This window comes from Hydractinia symbiolongicarpus, chromosome 11 (genome assembly GCF_029227915.1).
Source record: "Hydractinia symbiolongicarpus strain clone_291-10 chromosome 11, HSymV2.1, whole genome shotgun sequence".
In the NCBI taxonomy this organism is placed as follows: domain Eukaryota; kingdom Metazoa; phylum Cnidaria; class Hydrozoa; order Anthoathecata; family Hydractiniidae; genus Hydractinia; species Hydractinia symbiolongicarpus.
The window spans coordinates 25,925,518-25,941,944 of NC_079885.1; the positions used below are offsets into that span (position 1 = coordinate 25,925,518).

The 16,427-nt window shown below is 32.8% G+C and overlaps 1 protein-coding gene across 1 annotated transcript; it reads right to left on the reverse strand.

Moving 5' to 3' along the window:
- Window positions 1-6,143: 6,143 nt before the first annotated feature.
- On the reverse strand, window positions 6,144-10,607 carry LOC130613618 (lactoperoxidase-like). The gene is made up of 7 exons (XM_057434936.1): window positions 10,535-10,607; window positions 10,247-10,420; window positions 9,896-10,118; window positions 9,584-9,804; window positions 8,322-9,405; window positions 8,065-8,166; window positions 6,144-6,258 (listed from the first exon to the last, which is right to left on the reverse strand). The coding sequence occupies exons 1-7, from the start codon at window positions 10,605-10,607 to the stop codon at window positions 6,144-6,146; spliced, it is 1,992 nt and encodes a 663-aa protein (XP_057290919.1).
- Between the last annotated feature and the right edge of the window lie 5,820 nt (window positions 10,608-16,427).

Sequence of the window (16,427 nt, forward strand, 5' to 3'; positions counted from 1 at the left end):
CAAAGAAGGAAGAACTTTCAGGTTTATGCTGCATCGACTAAAAATGATCAGAATAGAAAATTTCGTCATGATGTCTGACCCCTTCAAGTCGTGTTTACGGAACTTGCACTGTTACTATGTCTTTCTGACAGCTGTGTTGCTTAAAACAGCACAAGAACCCATACTTATCTATAACCAAAAGACATTACCTTACATATTACACATAAGAATGCAGAATAAATTCTTCAGTAAATATCACTTTTATGAAAAAGGTAAATAAGAAGATAGAAACAGAGTTAATACTTTATCTATAGTTGGACGTAATTACGAATAGCTAATTAAGAAACCAATTAGCTTAGATAAGTACTGTCATCCGTCATATTGTTTGCTAAGATTACTCATTGACCTGTTATTATTTTAAAAAAGATCGATTTAATAAAGCAGTTTCAAATTCCGTTTTTTTATATGACATCAATTAATGTTCTGCAAAGGACTCTTTGTACAACTCGATTTTTTGTAAACACATAGTGATAAATAATGTGGGTGTGATCGTTAGCATTATAAAAAATAAAAAGATATAAAAGGAAGATCAAATTGATACGGGCGGGCCAACAAATGCACTGTGTCAAAATTCTAAAAGATCTGTAAATAAAAGTACATTGTCTATACACTCTTACACATAGCTGTGAATTGTAAAATAAAATGAGAAAGTTGTGTTCTGACGTGTAACCGAAACAGAAACACATTCAGTGCAACTAACAAGTGACCGAGGCAACTTCTCTTTCATCTAATAAATCGGAGTTATGGTTGTAAATCGTAGGTTATTTGGCTGAAGATGCGAAAAATTCTTTCTACATGTGGTGGTGTAAGGTATAACGATACGTGTTTTCTTTCTAAAAAACGGGTTTTTTTAGCTCCACTGCTTTTGGAATCAATTTATAAACTGCGAATTTTAAAAATGCTTTTTTTAAAAAGGTTTTCGTATTTCATGGAATTAGCGTTTTGTTTTAGTGTTTTAAAAACGATAAGCCTCAGCATGCGCATTTGCTTCAGAATTTTTAACTGTTCCGTTTTAAGAAAGATCTTAGCCATACTTTTTTGTTGGGAGGGAATTTTACCACCCCATTAAATTCAAGGGAAGACAAACGCAATTTCTATGAAACTTAGCACAGTAACAACAGAAACAAAAGGAAGTATTTGACATCAAGAAATTAATGCTGACGTCATTATTTTTTATCTTTTAACTTATATTTTCCTAATTCTCACATTAATGTCAAGCACATTTTAAAATTATAATTTTTTTTACCCGATCTTTAACAGAAAGTAAAAATGTCAACCTGGAGTTTTAGTAATTTTCTTGTTATAGGGACAAAGCAAGAGACGCACATTTTCTAGCCTATACTTTATGTAGATATAAATTTATTAAGAATAAATCGACGGGAGTAGTGAAATTACCACAACCCCCACCCCTAAAGTATGCTTATCAAAGATATCGACTTTTAATCCTTAATTCGCTAGCCCTAGGATAACATTAGCTTTGAATATCCTACTCTTAACTACGCCATGTTAAAATTTGGTATTCGCCATTTGTGGCCGACAGTTGCTTGTCTTTTGCTCATCATTTAGGGCTATTCAAGCGTTATTTCCTATGACAAACCCTGAGTATGTTTTTAGAAGGCCTTAACGGCGACACAATTGCCAGTTGACACATAAAGTCTTATTTAAATTTAACACCGGGCAAGACTATGTTTTACAATACAGTCCTTGTAGCATACTACATAGATATGTGGTGGTTAAGATTATTGTCACTAGCGGTGATGGGCGAAGCGGCAATAAGGTAACTAAAGTAAGACAGCAATTAATAATCCAAGAACAAAAGGATGGACTTTTGTATTTATAGGTTTTTCTTCGTATTTTACTTCAACAAGTTGTACCTAGCCAAGCTGAATATAAAATTACCAGAGCTAAATGTTGCTTATTTAGAAAACTGTATTTCCCTTCACTTCGTTTGATATGAAAGACACATTAAACGGATTTAATGTGTGCAAATAATTACCCTAATTGCTTTTTATTCACAACCTTTTCTTAATTATTACCGGTAGTAAAAATAAACAGGAAACTACAAGAGAAGTATAAACTACTTACCAATTCTTACAGAATTTTTATACGTCTACTGTGTTGTTTATAATTGCTTTGAAAAGTGTTTGAAATAATTACTTACATACTGCATTGCAATATGCCTATTTATAATCTTGGATAAAATACTGGAAAGCAAAAAAGATTGAATATTAATTCCTCAATCACGCACAATCATCGGACTTAAGGTTTAAAATTTTAGGCTATTTGGCTAAAGATACAAAATCTTTCGCTTTCCCGAATGGTGCACTGTGTACAGTATCAATAGTTTCATAAAGTGTCAGTTAAGAAGTGCGGGATTTCACGAACATAATATGACTAGCGGATCTCGCCCCTCCCCCAACCCTTCGCCCCGTTCCATAGCTTTTGACAGGATTTCTCAAATTAAGTAAAACCTGCCACACTTATAAAAAGGAACTAAAGTGCTTATGTCAGCACTTTTCTGTCCCGTCATTGAAAAATTGAAGTTTGTCTATAAAAAAATTATGAAATATTAGGACATCGGATTAATCTCGTCTCCAAAATTTACAGAATGAATCCCCTTGATTTAAGTTAATAAGTCTTTATACTATGTTTGATGCCTTTATACTATGTTTGATTTATTTTTTAGACACCTCCGTGATAAATGTTTTCATGGCGGAAACTGCGGCCAAATACTCAATGAAATCCTTATAATCGGGAAAATATAATAACTCTTGTTAGGATTATACTTAAAAGTTGGAACTTACAACACAACTTTTATTCATCAAGTAGAATTCTTCTGTATGATATGGACACGTGATTTATCCGATTTCTCGATTTCCTTGGATTTTACCAGAAAATTAGAAAAAACCAAGTTTTTGGGCTATTTTTTAAATTTTTTAGGCCAACTATGCAAAAACCGGAATGTAGCACCCTCGTCCCCAGGTTTTTTTGTCTTCTTGATATAAGAGATGACGTCGAAAAATACCCTGGTATCGTTGACTGGATATTGAAATATTATTGGCTTTCACATTTTCGCATGATTATTACGACTTCGTTCCTTGGTCAACACTTTTTCAGGTCAAGATTAAAATTGGTGTCACGTTGTACATTAAGAAAAAGATAGCGACATAAAAAAGTAGGCTACTAATATAAAAAATAAGGGGATGTAGCTGGCTATCTAGTTAACAAGATTTTTAATATGTTTAGCACGTAGTAGGTGATCAATAACCAGTAGTTGTGTTGATGACAGCTAACTTTATCTATTATAGCTTGGTATTTTGTTTACATTTAGCTAAAAGCTAGCTAGCTTAACTTTTTCATAGTAGAATTTGCAAATTTAAGAGGATTAGAAATTTTGTTTCTAGGTTCGTTAATTAAATTTCTCCCAACTACTTGCAATATTTGTTTGAAATAGGATTCACAAGAATAAATCGCAAAAATGCGTATATGTCTTAGGACCCTATTTGCAGAAATTTATCAATTATTACCTTAAAATTGATGAATTTATTTAGGAAAAGATAATGTAATTATTTAAACTTGGGAGAGGGGGAGAGGGGGAGAGGGGAAGGGGGGATCTAGTGTCTCTGAGAAATCCTTAAATTTCATAACTACCTAACCGTATTCATGCGGGGGCAGGTAAAATCAACTCAACCCGCGGCTGGCGTTTGGTGACTTTTCTTTTATGGGCATCCTGCAACAGAATTTTACAACACGATTATGGACGATTTTTTTATTGTCTAAATGTGAAATAGTGCATTCAAAAAATTAACAAATATGAAACTTGCTTGCAACAATTGAACATGGCATAAATTTTTATTTAGAACCTAATATAATACTTAAACTCTGACGTATGTCAATCATGACAATTGATTTTAATGTTCTTTGCACATGTATCTTTGTCAAAATTCATATACTCTCAAAATTGATATAACTGTCAAAAATCGGTGTCCCTGAAAATAGTTAAACCAAGATCTCATAGTAAAAATATTTTATGTCTCATTTTTTTTTTCAAACTAGCTTAAAAACATGTCATACTAAGTTTAAGTCTTTATTTCAATTTTATTTTTAGCAAAAAATATGATTTTCAAAAAAAAAATGCTTGTTAGTATATCCAAATTAAGGAGGTATTTTAAACTACATATTATAAACTTGCTAACTTTGCAAAAAAAATAATTCTTATAAAATTTAAATGCTTCAATTCAAAAATTAGTTCTCATAAAAATTAATTCCCCTAAAGTATCATCCCTTAATAATTCTGCTCTTTTTTACATAACAGAATGTTCGAAAACTTTTAAATACTATCTGAAACTTCTTGTACACATTTTTTTTCTAAAAGTTTTTAGCACATAACAAATTTCAAGATTACTGAATATCCATGGAGCAAGACTTCAACAATTGTACCAATCATAAAAGCTTTTGGTCTATATAATAAACTTCATTTCTTTTAACATATAACTCTACTATATATATGGTTTTCGAAGTAAACGCTCCACGAAACGTGCTTCTACTTTATTTTGCGACAGTATTCGTCGCGAAATAGATGGCGGTAAGTTAGTTGGAGCAGTTTATCGAAATAGCAGTTTATCGAAGATACGATCGGACACTCATTATTATTAAACAACGTACGGAATTAAAGGCAAGGAGCTAGCATGGTTTACCGACTACTTATTTAATCGAAGTCAGTTAGTAGACATTAACAATTTTCGATCTAGCTACGAGCCAATTTACTGCGGTGTTCCACAAGGTTCCATTTTGGGACCACTGCTTTTTATAATTTTTTATGATGATTTTGTAGACCATATCTCAAATTCTAAAGTTATAATGTACGCAGATGACACCGTCATATACGTTGCTCATAAAGATGTTACTAGAATTAAACAACTTCTCGATCAAGGCCTTGAGAGACTATCAGTATATTTCCGTGAAAATGAGATAATTATAAATCTAAAAAACGGGAAAACAGAAGTCATGTTGTTCGGAACGGCTAAACGCTTGAAAACACATGCAAGGCTCTACAAGTTGTATATCAAGAAAATCCGATAAATTTCGTTTCTCAGTATAAGTATCTGGGAACAGTAATCGACAGCAAGTTAATGCTTAATGACAACTTCGACCGATCATTTAAAAGCGCCAGCAGCCGTTTACGCCTACTATAAAGATTACGACCGTACCTTACCGCTGAAGCCGCACACAATGTTTTCTCGATGAAGATTGTACCTTTAATCACTTATAGTAGTGCATTGAGAATACCTTTCACAATTACACAGCTCAACAAATTAAAATCACTTGAGAACCGTGCTAGATCGATTGTCCGGAGTGACTCGTCAACCGTAATATTTGTGTACTCGTTAAAAAGTGTCTACTAAATGAACTAACATCTGAACATTTTGACAATTATTTTGTCAGCCAACAACATGACAATAACACACGAAATAACGGCTGCATTGTCAGGTTACCTCGGGTCAAACTAGAATTCGCCCGGCAGAGTTTCTATTTTGCAGGGGGTAAACTGTATAATTTCCTGCCACTTGAAATTCGAAAAAATCGATAATATGTCTCTTTTTATGAAGGCGCTCAGAGGGTACCTCTCTGAATAGACGATACCAGCTATTGGGCGATGTGCACTCTCAGCGGCTATCTTAGTCACTGTGCCGTCCAGTCTGCTTCAAGTTAGGCTAAGTGGAATTAATATTTTGAACTATACCTATGTCTTAATTAGCTCTCACATCAAGTCGCTTTACACCTTGTCTGCATTCTGTTGCATTTCTAGTTGATCAATTTTTTGTTTGTTTTTATCGTTTTTACTTTTTTTACTGTTTTTGCTGCTTTTTTCCATTTTTATTCTCAGACAGAACGGACATTGGTAGCAGTTTTTTTGCATTTATGTATATATGGCAAATTACTGAAGTCCTCATCCTGTATAAATATTTTTAAATAAATAAATAAATAAATAAACTGGATTTGAACTCTAAACAATGAACTATCTAAGTTCAGCAAATAAAAATTTTATTTAGGAAGTATACTTGCTAGCTAGCTAAACCATATTCAAGTATAATGTAACTTGCTCATAAATCAGCACTAATTCTTTTCCAACCTTTATTGTGTATTGCTGTTACCAAGATAATTTTTCCTGTATTTTTTACTCGTAAAACAATACAATTTTCCGTACGTTTTCTGTATCTGGAACATAAATTTTCGCTAAAGTTACTCCATGTTTGGATCGCATAAATTACCGTATTCCTCCCTATAACGCGTTTGCATAATCTGACCATGTATTAGCCAAAAATCACTTAACGATATCAAGGTATGTTTTGTCTTCTCTCATATCAATAAAACCTGGGGACAAATCAAAAAAACCTGGGGACGAGGGTGTAGAATGTATGTTAAATAACTTTTATTTCGGTTTTCAGAAACTTTAAACAGAATGTAGTTGAATTTTAAGTAGATAGCGGTATTTTGATCAATTCTCAAGCCTTCGATGACTTTACTGAAAATGTGCTGACAAAAGCAGAAATTTATTGCTACCATTTTGTTCCTCTTGTGACGTACCATGAGTGTGCCACGTTTGATTCGATTTGGGCAAGCCTATGAAAAGTTATTGCCGGGAGGAAGGAGGGCTTAAGTTTTGTTTACCTAGCTCTTGACCACTTGATGCCATGCAAAGAAAGACTTATGACTGATTAACGTCACGCTGATGTTTTTTGAGGTGGCTGGTGTCTTTCAGTAGGATGTGCTCATGCCAGTTCCCAGACACACGGCCATCCTTCGTTAAGACTTTATCGTTATAGTTACGTGATTAACTATTAGAGAACGTTTTAACAATCCCGAATTTTGCTACATCGAAACACTGCCGATTATTGAGAATTGTTATAAACAACTCCGTCAGGGAGCCACGCGTTTAGCTATTAACAAAATAGATCCCACAGATCAAATTTAATATTGCGATACCACTCTGTAAATACTTTTCTTTTTCTTCACACAATAAGATTTAATTCAGCAGATTCAGACAATAATACGTTTCAGACAGTTTCAATCGATCGGTATATTAGCGCTTTTGCCAATTGGCAAAAACTCCTTCACAAATACACGTGATGTGGGCTTTGAGAAGATGTATCTTGTTCATAAGGCTATACCATAACTATGCGTGCAATAATTGCAGGCGATTTGCATAAAAATTGCATTTTAAATTGCAATAGCAAGATTGATTCATCAGTATATCAAAGAGATACTTTACTAATAATCAAATTAACATATAAACATTAAGTTTTACCAATATTTTTGTTATGCAGTTACAAATTAATAACACATAATTTTGAAGTAGCTAAACTATCTTATTAATACAAACACGAGAATTAAATGTAAATCTGTGTAAGTGGTTAGAATGTGTAGCATCTTCTGAAGCACATTCTTTTTTGCAATAAAAAAAATATTTTTTGAAATGGTCTCTTTAAACATATTCGAAACGCTAAATTTCTCCTTCCTCGGTTATTTAGAAAAAGAGATAAAAAAAATAGTTAATCGCAATTTACATTTTTCTCAAGATATCTTGACGGTTAGGAATATATATTTAAGGTTGTTTTGTTCTCAAAAGATCCTTTTTAGAAAATAAATCAACGCACCAGAAATTTTAAATATTTAAAGAAATGATAAACCTAAATGAAATTTGTTAATACTTTTTGCAATGGGAACAAAAACAATTATTTTTAATGTAGAAAGTTACCATTTAAATTTAAATATTAATTGATGCTTTATATACACAAAAATAGATTTTCTTCTTTTAAAGCTCTTTGTGTTGGAGCCACGACTCTTTTAGGATGTTTCTACTACAACTATAGGAGAAGTGACAATGTACACAAAGAAACAAAAAAGTTTTTTATTTAGGAAAATATATTTGAATCTTCTTCAATTTGCCTTGCTAACCAATAAAAAGATAAGTTAAAAGGACAGAATGTGTGGAAATAATTGTGCCAATGGCTCTTTAATTACAACATATTAATGATGCCCGGCTGTCGTACAGTTAAATTGCCAATTAGACTAGAAGGAAAATACACATAACTGGATTTTGCATCCAAGATTAAATAAGTGTACCTACAGTTAGTTGAGGAAAGACATAACTCCCTTACCTGTTTATCATAAATAAAGAAGGTACAGCTTTACCTCAAATTTAGCAATTATGTAAACAAAACTACGTAGAAATTAATCAATAAATTATTAAATATTATTGTTAGTATCTAGAATATAACCAAGGAGAAACATCCATATCTGGTATACTGCCACATGTTTTTCGTACCGTGGAAGAAGTAACAGCTTGCAAAGCCCACGGTTGGATGGATACAATCCCATTCAGTGTGTTGCATAAAACCTTTGACAGTGTCATCTTCCTAATTTCTCTCAATTGAGCAGAGGTGAAAACACCTGGATTTTCATACCAAAATCGATCACCATCTCTAAATCGCTCGAATTGGATTTTCTGGATACATTGAAATGTGGGACCAAGCATTTTTCCATTTGTTGGATTCTCCGCAATACCAGCAGCAAAGATGTCGATGTCATTAGGATTGCTGTATACTTTCTGGAAATTCAATACCACATTTGACGGCATAGTACCTACCAATTGGGAAAATGAACTGATGGCTGGTAAGTTACATCTTCTTCTCCAAGCCCCATATGTCTGTAATCCATGATCCCGTCCCCTCTGTATGTTCAAAGCTGTCAGATCTTCTCGCCTATTTTCTCCCAAAGGAACAAACAGTCTTCTTACGATGCCAAAGGCGAAACTTGTATCTACTGGTTGTGATTGATTAGCCAGTAAGCCAAAGGTTGTTGATTCGATGCCACGTTGTCGAATAGGAACAGTATTTTCAAATGAAGCTTGAAGAGATATATCGTCAAAAGCCTTGTCAAAGTTGTTGTTAAGTTGGGCCCAGGCGTTTGGTACCAAACTGTGACCAAATCTGAAAGCTGCTGTGGAGAATACGTTAAGAATACTAGGATCAGTATATTGGTTGTATCCACGGTAAGTGTTTAAATCGACAAGACTTGGTAAGAATTCATTGTAAACGATACGTTGACAAATTGCAATGTTGATTTTTCTTGCTGTTTCAAAAAGAAATGTTTCACTCCAAGATCTTGTCAGCCTTTTGAGCTGCTTAACAATGTAGTTGTGATTTCGGACAAAGATTGTGTGAAGAGAGTGGAGAACAATATTCTCGTCACCTCTATCGTCACCCACCAAAGAACAACCACCAGGGTTCCCACATTCTGGATCTGTTGCTGGCAATCGTATTGGCATCAAATTTGTTGAGGTTACTCTGAGTAATCCAGATCCTTTGAAAAAAATAATGAGTTTTAAATATAAATTTATTTAACACTACTTAATATGGAAAATTGAAGCAAAAGGTCAAATTCGAGATTAATTATTGAATATTTTTTGTATGTTCATTCAAGTTCCTTTTTAACGTATCTCAACGTAGAAAGACTTAATGACAGATTACAAGGGACTTACCATCTAATCTTCTTAATTGTTTGTGAACTTTCAAATCGTTGCTATAAACTTGAGATAGGTCAATATGAGAAGATATTATGTTTATCTGTTCCCGTGTACTTCTTGGTCTAAATGGAGATTGACACACAGGGAAGGATCTTGCAAGTGAAGAACACGCAGCTCCATTTCGTTTGAATTGAAGTGGAAAGCATGGATAAGTGAAGGCACTCAGAGAACCACATCTAAAAAAAACGAAAAAGGGATCAAAATTACATTTTCTGATAACTATAATTTTTACTATTTGCTATTGAGAAACGTAATGATTAAACCTACCCTGCTGATACATCACAAGTTGGATGTGTTGTATATCCAATATCATGGTCGAGAAACTGTCCAAACGCCATAAACATTGCAGAGAGTCCTCTTGCACTTTGCCTGTTACGAATTTGTACAGAAAAGACGGCTTCGGAGACTTCGTGAGGTGTAGGAACAGAAGGAAATGTTCCTGGGAATCCTCGTGGTGTGTCCAAATTAGCAGAGTCTACATAATCCGCGGCTAAGGAGCGAATTAAATGTAGTTTTTATTGTTGTGATATTCAATTTATATTATTTATAGTTTATATTGATGTAACTAAATTGATATACAGCACATTAAATACTTGAGGTTACTTTTTTATTACTTACGTAGAAGTCGAGCTAATGGTGTGTTTGCAGCTCCTTGCGTTGTCTTGAAAAGGTTATTGCAAGTTCCATCTACTGTTCGAAATGCTGAATTTGATCGGCTATAGAAGTCACAGTAACTGTTGGAAATGGCGGGTCTACAATTTGAAAGTGTATTTCCTAGACTTGTAAACGTTCCTAAGAGAAATTAATGCACCATTGGTCAGTAAAGCTGTGTAACGGTCTTAAACGTTTAACAATTTACATGAAATTTACATTTGTTCCCTGGGATCAAATATTTAGAACACTTACCGAAGTTTGCAGCAACATGAACAAGCAGCAGTGACAGCACCACTGAAGATGTCACCGAAGTTAACAGGATCATTTTTTGTTTTTCTTGGGTGCTTCTATAACTGACTTCAGTTTATTCCTAATTGCACTGATAACTCTGTGATGTGAAATACGTTATTGAAGCTCTATTTATACTAGTTAGATTTCCTGTCAACAATTTCCATTGGCTCTTTAATCTGATTTCACCAACTGCTTTGTCATTTCTTTCAGGATGTTGGCGCACTGATAGTTTCCTTGAGACTTAAATCTTTTGTTGTTTGATAGTTCATGCACAAGTAATGCGAAATGACGTTTCAGGATCATTTTGGGAAATCCACGTCTGTTTCTATTCTTGCTTAAATACGTTTTGTAAATAAAGAATAGTAATCTGTTATATTTTTTAACAGTGAATTTATAGTTTATTATGCTTTAATTTGATAGTATGCCATGCAAACTCATAATAGCTTTTTAAAATATAATTTTACCTAAATATAACCACATCATAATTTGATTTATAAGGACCGCTTTATAGAATACACTCATAAAAGATGAGTTTAAAATATCTTAAGATTTCGGCTTAATGTTTTATTTGTTCGCTATAAAAGCATTCGGATCATTGTATTATCAATTGTGTTCAACAACAGGCATGTTAGTGTTATCTACACTATCTTCTATTTACTGGGAGGTTTTAAGAAGATCTAGACGTCTGTCCTTTATGTTTGATTCTGTGAAAATAAAGAAGTCATATTGCTGCTGCAATTTTCCTATACTATTATTTAGAAAAATGTGGTGGTGGTAAATGCATAAATTGGTCATATATTGTTTAGAATGATTACACAGTAGTAAAAAATTAACCGTACATTTTTGTATACACGTCATATGTCCTATCTCTATGTCTTATGTTTTTCCCATCCGCAATGCCGGTAATAATTAAGAAATGTTGTGATTAAAAAAATCAATTCAGGTAATTGTTTGCTCATTTAAATTTTGTTGGTTAACCAGACCAATTGAAAAAATGGCAAATGTACTTTCCTTAATAAAATTTTTTAGCATCTACGTTGGTAGTTTTTCCGTTGCCATAAAGAATCGTACATGATGGTTTATTTTCAACTTGTATAGAAACTATACAAGTTGAATAGAAAACTTTTAAATATTCGCAAAATGATTTTTTGGTTTGTTATATAACAGAAGCATTCATTATATTATTAATTTTATTCTACAACAGACGTCTTTTGTACACACTATCTTTCTTGTATTCACAGGGACAGTCTTGATATGAATTGATTTGAATGATTAATCCAAAGCGGCTAGTAACTTTTGGGCTTAAACTATGACGCTATTCAGTCATGATGACACTAGTTCATTGTATATAATATGTATAAACGAGCCTATTGTTATTATTCAGTAGTGTCAGTTCCCTTTTTTTATTTCATTAGCGATCTTTAATTTTTCATGCTTTTCACAGTAATATGTTTTTGCTGATTTACACAAGGAAGTGATGAAAAATAGGTAGGTTTATGTCATGAACTATTTGGAGGGCGCAATTTACAAAATCAGTAAATTCACCTTTTTACCCATTATATCATAAATGACTAAGTTATACCTATTTTTCTTCTAGGCCACCTAACTGTTCTGTTTATCCATATAGTCGTTAGTAATCAAAAAATAGTAATTACAAATCAATTAAGGTAATTGCTTGCACACACTCCATTAAAATATTGTTGGTTAACCAGACTAATTACCGTATCTGTAAATATAGCTTCCTCAATAAAACCTTTCATTTTCCTTGTATTACTTCTCCCGATATGTTGTAGATTCAAAGTGTTTGTTTGTTGTCCATTACAAATGCAAATCTAGTTGAATAAATATACCATAGATTTGTGATTGTTTGCTATATTTTTATCTAACTTTCGCGGAGTAACATTCACAGACACTCAATTGCAAGCACATGATAAAGTTGTGAAATATAGAACAGCGAAAAACTTCAGATGTTAAAACACTTTAGATGTTAAAAGTAACTATATTTTTTACTAGAAAATGTATTTTTACAAGTGTATTTGTTACATATAATGAATGTCTTACTTCAATTTAATCAAAATACACTACAGGTGTTGCATGTGCAGTAGATATGAAATGCACCCACATATATAATCCTCTCTAATCCTCATCGTCTAATAATTTTTTATCGTGATGCCCCATAAAATTTACAGGAAGAACGTAAATATGTTTAGTGAACCTTAAAATGCATTTGAACATAATTCTACAATAAATAATCTAGTAAAATCCATCAATTTTTTTTGCTGTAACTGGAATGGAATTAAAACCCCTAAGCTAATGAGAGAGGGTAACATCTCTGAATGAGCTAACTTTCGTTAAAAATGATCCGGTATTGAAGGAACATATGGTTAGAAAAATTATTCCTGAGCACTCTTACTAAAAAAATAGTTTTAAGTAATCTGCTATGAGTTTTTTTTTTCAGGGCGGAAACCACAATCAGTAATCTTGGCAAACAATATGACGGATGACAGTAATTATTCAAGTTACAATTTTTTCTCTAATTAGGCCTTGGTAATTACTTCAAATCATAGAAGTAACCTATTCTATTTGTTACACGCTTTTTTTAATCAAAACAAAATTTTAGCAGAGGTTTAATGTTACTTAAAATTCTGTATTGTAGTTGACGTGCTTATTACCCACTCTGTCTTTGTCGCACAAAGGACAAAGGACATAAATCAAAATAAAGAAAATGGAAGGAACTATTTAATTACTTAATGTTGAAAAAATATATATCGTGGAGAAGTCGGATTGTGTTTTGATAAGCTTTTGCCCATTTCAGTGAACACGGTCCCATTAAATTCTTGTGCAGAATATTCAGTACAAGAGACATATGACACAATAGTTAAATCAGGTCATTAAGACGCGTAACTATCAAAGAAGCTTCAAAGGCCATGTTTAATTGATCAAGAAAAGTTGACTGCTCTAAGCATTTGTCAAGCAAACGAAAAAAAACGTAATTCAGTGGTGGTCGGTAAAATTCACAAGCAATTTTAACTATTATTTACTGCTCACAATTCATGTTACGGAAATGTAAAATTATAGACTTTATAGATCTAAATCCTCATATATAATTGACGCTATTCTTAGGAAAACAGCATTATAAGTTTTCCCAAAAATACTCATAGAAATGTTAGTTAAAATGATGGGTTTATGTTACGTCAATTCCTCGCGTGAAAACAATTACACAAAATGTACATTTTCCAATCATTTTTCCTCCATCCACCCTCCTAAGATAATCCGGTGGCGACAAATATGTGGACTGCATGAAAACGCTAGAAATAGATGAAGATGTAGATCGAACAGATGTGCACTTCTGCATAATCGCTTTTTGCTTGTCCATTTGTGCCACTACTCTTTTTAATGACCCATATGTCTCCCGTAAAAAAGTGACAGGCAAAAATCTAAGGTATTTGTTTTTCTTTCTTTTTTTTCAATGAAAAAACATGCAGTACTACGGAGACGCCTAACGGCGGCAAGAAGTTCCGAATACAGTTAGGAAAGGATTGTCTGTCTTGGAAAAGAGAAAATATCTTAATGGCTTTCCTTCTTACGAGGAAAAGACGTGACATGCACAGAAACGTTTTGTTTATAATGCCAAATTTTGACAAGCAAGATTCCTAAAATTTTAAACGTGTGGCAGTTATAATGTTTTACTCCCATAGGCATATGCCATATGCGGAGAAGTACTTACACTTTACTCAGAGGTAATTTTCTTCTATTAGCTTAAAAAAGTTTACCTAGAAAAGTGAGCGAATAAAATACTTTGATAAGCTCCTTATATAACTTAACAACTACACTCATTGTTAAAGTTGCGAGATATGTGTTTTATTCCTTTTTATACTTTGCTCATTTTCTATTAGCTTACAGAAGATTACATAAAAAAATACTTTGTTAAGCCCCTTCATAGCCCCACAACTAGACTCATTTATTAGGGTTTTATTTTTATAGCAGCTAAAACAGGAATCAGACCAGCTTAACCGTTATGAACGAATATCTCCAAACACTGGTGTAGCTGTCAATTTATATATTTATATATTTATTTCACTAAGGTGTTCAGTTTTTCGAAAGAGTTATAAAACCTCACAAGAAACGAAAACATAATTTTGTGAACATCGCAAAGAGAGGGACGACTTTAATTGACATTCTAAATAAATAATAGAGTTGTTTGGCGGACGGTGAAACAAGTAACAGATCATGTAGGCTAATAGAAACTTCACGTCCTCAATATTACTTACATTTTAAGTTCTCTTGCTTTACTAAATGCCAAAAAAAATTTTAGTTTTTTCACCGAGTTGCCATATTTATAGTATATGCGTAAATTGAAAAAATAATTTTTCCCTGACATTCCGAAATGTAAACATAGGTGATAAAATGATTGTGCGAATGTGGAAGTCAGTCTTGGCTGGATATCTTGGCGTTTCATTTTTATAGAAGTTCTTCTTAAAATATAAACATTCGAATGACTATATTTTCAAAGGAGTTTAGCATTACCATATCGGGTTTTTTCAGTAACATTTTGAGGTATAGGCTTTTGGTTTTCCTTACAACATTCCTAAGGTAGATTTTGATGAGGAAACACGTAATTATACTTTTCTTTGACATATTGAAGACGAATTAGACATTTATCGATTGTAAAAATAAAAAAAAAATAAAAAAAACAAAACAATGACAACAGCAAAGCAATTACGTGAAAAATTCATGTAGTATTTTAAATAATCAAAGTAATGACATGTTAAATGAGATGATAAAAACAGAGCTTATAACCGTGCATATGGATTAAGTCCTAAGTCAGAAAAAAAAAAGCCCGGATAATTACTATCGTCCGTTATATTGTTTGCCAAATTTATTGATTAACCTATTGCTTTGCTGAGGTCAATGACAATCTTTTTACTAAGACAGTGTTAATTTTTTACGCTTTTGTTACGAATGACATCAATTCAAGTGCGGGTTGCGTGCCTTCAATAACTTCGGATCAGAACTCCTTTCATTTATATATAACTTGATCTAAAAAAATCGCGATTACGTAATCAGTTATTGCCGATGCTCTGCTGATCAATTTTAACACCAGGAACAAAAATTAAAGTATTTTCAAGTGATCACATATTCTCATTGAATATTGAGAGATCCAATTAATTTGAAGTGATTCTTAATCCAACATTATACTAGCACATCGTTGCCACTAAATACTCCCTGGCTAGCATCTTACACCTGGTCAACTATTACGACAATCATCGTACCCAACGCAACCAACCGCGTCTTTATTTATCATATTTGACGTTAGTTCATCATCAACATTTTAAATACGCGGTTTCAATATGTTGTTCACCCCTTTTTCGTTGATGTCAAAAATTAGGGTTGTTTTGACGTGATTTGTTCAAAAATCACAATTTTTTAAGTTAACACAAAACCTTCCTTTGGAATAAAATTCGTCGGTAAAATTATTCGTCGGCCAAAAATATTCGTTTGTCTTTATTCCGTCAATTAAAATTTTCATCACCTGCCGACAAATTTGTCCCATTTAACCGACGGATTTTCCAGTGATAAAAGTTGAATGAATTGCAATAGTGATACATTGTCCTACCCTTTTTCGGTGGCAATCTCAGAAACCTTTATTTTTCCGTCTTTTCTAATCGATTTTTAATTTTGCAAAATGACCTAAAAACAAATTTGATTTTCTATATTTTTAAATGTGGTTACAGTAGTAGTGGAGCTTAAACTCATTCCCTTTATGGGAACATTCTGCCCCCTTCTCTCCCCCATCCCACAAGTTTTTTAATGTAACTTTTGATTGAGTTATTCTGAATATTTTATACTTTTG